At 61.6% G+C, this 2857-nt stretch overlaps 1 protein-coding gene across 1 annotated transcript in view; it reads left to right on the top strand.

Annotated features, from left to right (window-relative positions):
• The window catches only part of ALX4 (ALX homeobox 4), a 44591-nt gene that overhangs the window by 481 nt on the left and 41253 nt on the right, over window positions 1-2857 (top strand). Inside the window, exon 2 of the mRNA XM_010832224.1 lies at window positions 1833-1843. Within this exon, the coding sequence (XP_010830526.1) occupies window positions 1833-1843 (11 nt within the window). The remainder of the gene's footprint in view (window positions 1-1832; window positions 1844-2857) is intronic.

Here is a 2857-nt window from a genome sequence, read left to right as displayed (position 1 = left end):
GCAGGTCCCCTGCTACGGTGAGTGCATGTGCGAATCCCTCGGGGCTGGGGACCCCTGGACCCAGGGCTCCGGGACCTTCGAAACGCGATCAACTTGCTGGAGGCGAGAGTTGGCGGGCTGGGGAGGCGTGGGGCCGAGCGGTTTGTGACTTTGGGTCGGAAAATGGGGATCGACCGCTCCGAAGGGACCGGGGGAATCCGTCCAGCCCCCTTGGGATCCTTCGGCCAAGGGCACGGAGCGTTGGCTGTTAAAACTCAACCCGGAGTCCGTTTCTCCTCCTTTTCGCCGTTTCAGCAAACCGCTTGCTTTGCGCTGCTTGCCGGGCCGGCTTCGAAGCGGATGCTTCGCAGCACCGGCTCCCGGCGTGAGGCGGGAAACAGTTGCAGCACAACGCTTGGGCTCCGGGTTCCCGGGCCGCTGAGGCCTGACTCCTGGCCGGCTAGAAGGCTCCTCGGGCGGCGCTGCAGGTGGGAGCATCGCAGGTGCGGAGCCCGGCCGGGAGCCTGAAGCGCAGCCGGCGGGGCGCGCCGGGGATGCGGTGGCGCAGGGGAGCCAGCCGGGTGCGGGTTCGAAGACGCCCGAGGCCTCGGATGACCCGAATCGGGGTGGCTCGCAGCAGGCGAGGCGAGCGAATCGGAGTTCCCAAGCGCTTCGCCTTGGGCGATCCCGGGAGTCGGCCGGCCTCTGAACCACGCTTTAGGACCGAGCGGCTGGGAAAACAGGAAGCCACAGAGCTCCAGGCGGCGCGGTGCTGGGCCAGAGGGAAGGTTCTGGGTCCTGATTTGGGCCCAACGGGAACTCGAGGCCTAAATGACCTCCAAGCCCCCTTGAACGCGGCCACGGGACACAGGCCTGGGCCCCGGAGCGCCGCGACCAAAGAGGAGGAGAGGGCTTCTCAAGGAAGGCCTGCGGCCAGAACCTTTTCTGCTACGGGATCGGCACTGGTGAGCTCCAGTCTGGCAGGGAGAGAAACTGAGACGGATGGGAGAATCTCTGGGCTAGGAGCGCTGGGTTCACACGCTCCCCCTTGGGCCACGGCCCTCACAAAGGGCCCTGGAAACGAGCTGGTTCTGACAGTACAGTGGTTTGGCTGCACTGATCCAGGCGGGATGAGACACCGGGCCCCGGGGACAGAGGTGAGACGGGGTGGAGGCCTTGGCGACTGGAATAACGTTAGGAAACAACTTCTGCCGATGCTTTTTTTTTTTTTTTACCCTCTGCCTGGAGCTGGCTCCCCACAGGCTCAGAAGGGGTCCACTAAGTGGTTGTTGACACGCACAAACATTCACAGGGTCGTACTCTTGTCTACACTTGGATTCTACACAGACACACACACACACACACAACCTCTTCCTTAGGAGCAGCAGGCTCACACACACGCCTAGTACACTCGTGTGGCCTCTCAAACCCAGAGAACAGCAGGCTGAGAGCTCAGGGGCTCTCCCCACTTCCTCTACCTCGCCTCTCCACCTTCCTGTTGGAATGAGTTCAGGCGGCGTGAATCACAGCCGCATCTCCGCACAGATGCTTCTTCCACACTCAGGCAGCGAGGGGCTTTCACCCTGTCCATGTGCCCCTGCCTGCACGCCCCCCCTGCCCCCTGGGACTCAGGCTTCCTCCCCCGCCAGGCCTCTCCTGGTTCCTGTCCTTTGGGAACGTTAGGTGTGGGTATATCCCAGACGGAACGCCCCACGGACAGTTTTCCCTCCCTCTGCACTGGTTTTTCATGTTTTAGAGAAATTCCCCAGCAAGGCGTCTGAGAAAGTAGGTAAGGAGAGATTCTACGTGGCTCCCAATGTCTCATTTGGAAATGTTTTCGGCTTTGGAGGGAAAGGGGGAAAGTGTGAGACCCCTCTGAGCACCACCTCTGAGCCCTGCTGGGCCCCCACTGCCAGTCTCTATAATGCACCCTCGATGGGCAGTGGCCATGGGGCTCCCCGCTGACCTGCGTGTGAGGAGCTTCTCTAAAGCCCCATTTCCTCACCTGCATCCCAGGGAGATGACAGTCAGGCCTCACTGGGTAGTAAATGTCTCACACACACACCCCCACGGCCCCCAGCCCAGAGAGACAGAGGAGTCTAGCCTGCCCCCTCCACGTTTCTTCTGTCGGCCTCTGTGCTGCACTGGGAACCTGTAAGCACCCGCTTGTGAGGACAGGGCGGGCGCTGACCCTGCGCTGGTAAAATCCCAAAGCCGCAGGTTGGGACAAACGGCAGCTTGGAAAACACCAACAGGACTGCCCTCCCCGGCTGTCCAAGATGGAGGCACTGCTCAGGGTGCGGCCGCAAACTATGGACAGCTCTGCTTATTCGTTTCCTTCTCTCAGCAGCTGCTGTCTCTCTGGCCAGGAGGAGATTTCTGGCTCTTGTAGGTGGGGGTTGGGGGGAAAGGCACATTAGGCCCAAAAGGAGGGAACCGAGGCACCAAGAGGTGAGGTTCTGCCGCCCAGAGAGGCGGTTGCGCAGAAGACCTTTGGAGCTGGCAGCAGGCAGGGACTCTGAAGCACGCACACACCGACATGGTTCTCTCCCTACACTCGTGAGAGTGTGTACCCCAAAGGGGGAAAGTGAGTGAGTAGGAGGGAAAAAGCCTCGGAGGTTCCCAGGAGCTTGGGAAAGGCAGAGGCAGACTCAGCTTTGGTGCCAGGCTGACTGTGGTTCAGGCCGCCACCCAGTGGGGCTTCGGCCTGGCAACCACCTTTCCAGCTCCGTTGGTCCGGGAGCCAGAGGCCAGTTCCTCCATCTGTGTAACTGCTCGGAGCAAAAGTGAGGGTCTGAGGTCTCCTCCGCCGGGAGCCAGTTCTTGGATACAAGCGCTCCTTGACGGGAGAGCTGTGGGTCCGGGGGCTGCACTGGGG

Source organism: Bison bison, unplaced genomic scaffold, assembly GCF_000754665.1.
Source record: "Bison bison bison isolate TAMUID 2011002044 unplaced genomic scaffold, Bison_UMD1.0 scf7180017860457, whole genome shotgun sequence".
Classification (NCBI taxonomy): domain Eukaryota; kingdom Metazoa; phylum Chordata; class Mammalia; order Artiodactyla; family Bovidae; genus Bison; species Bison bison.
This window is presented reverse-complemented; position numbering and strand designations above follow the sequence as displayed.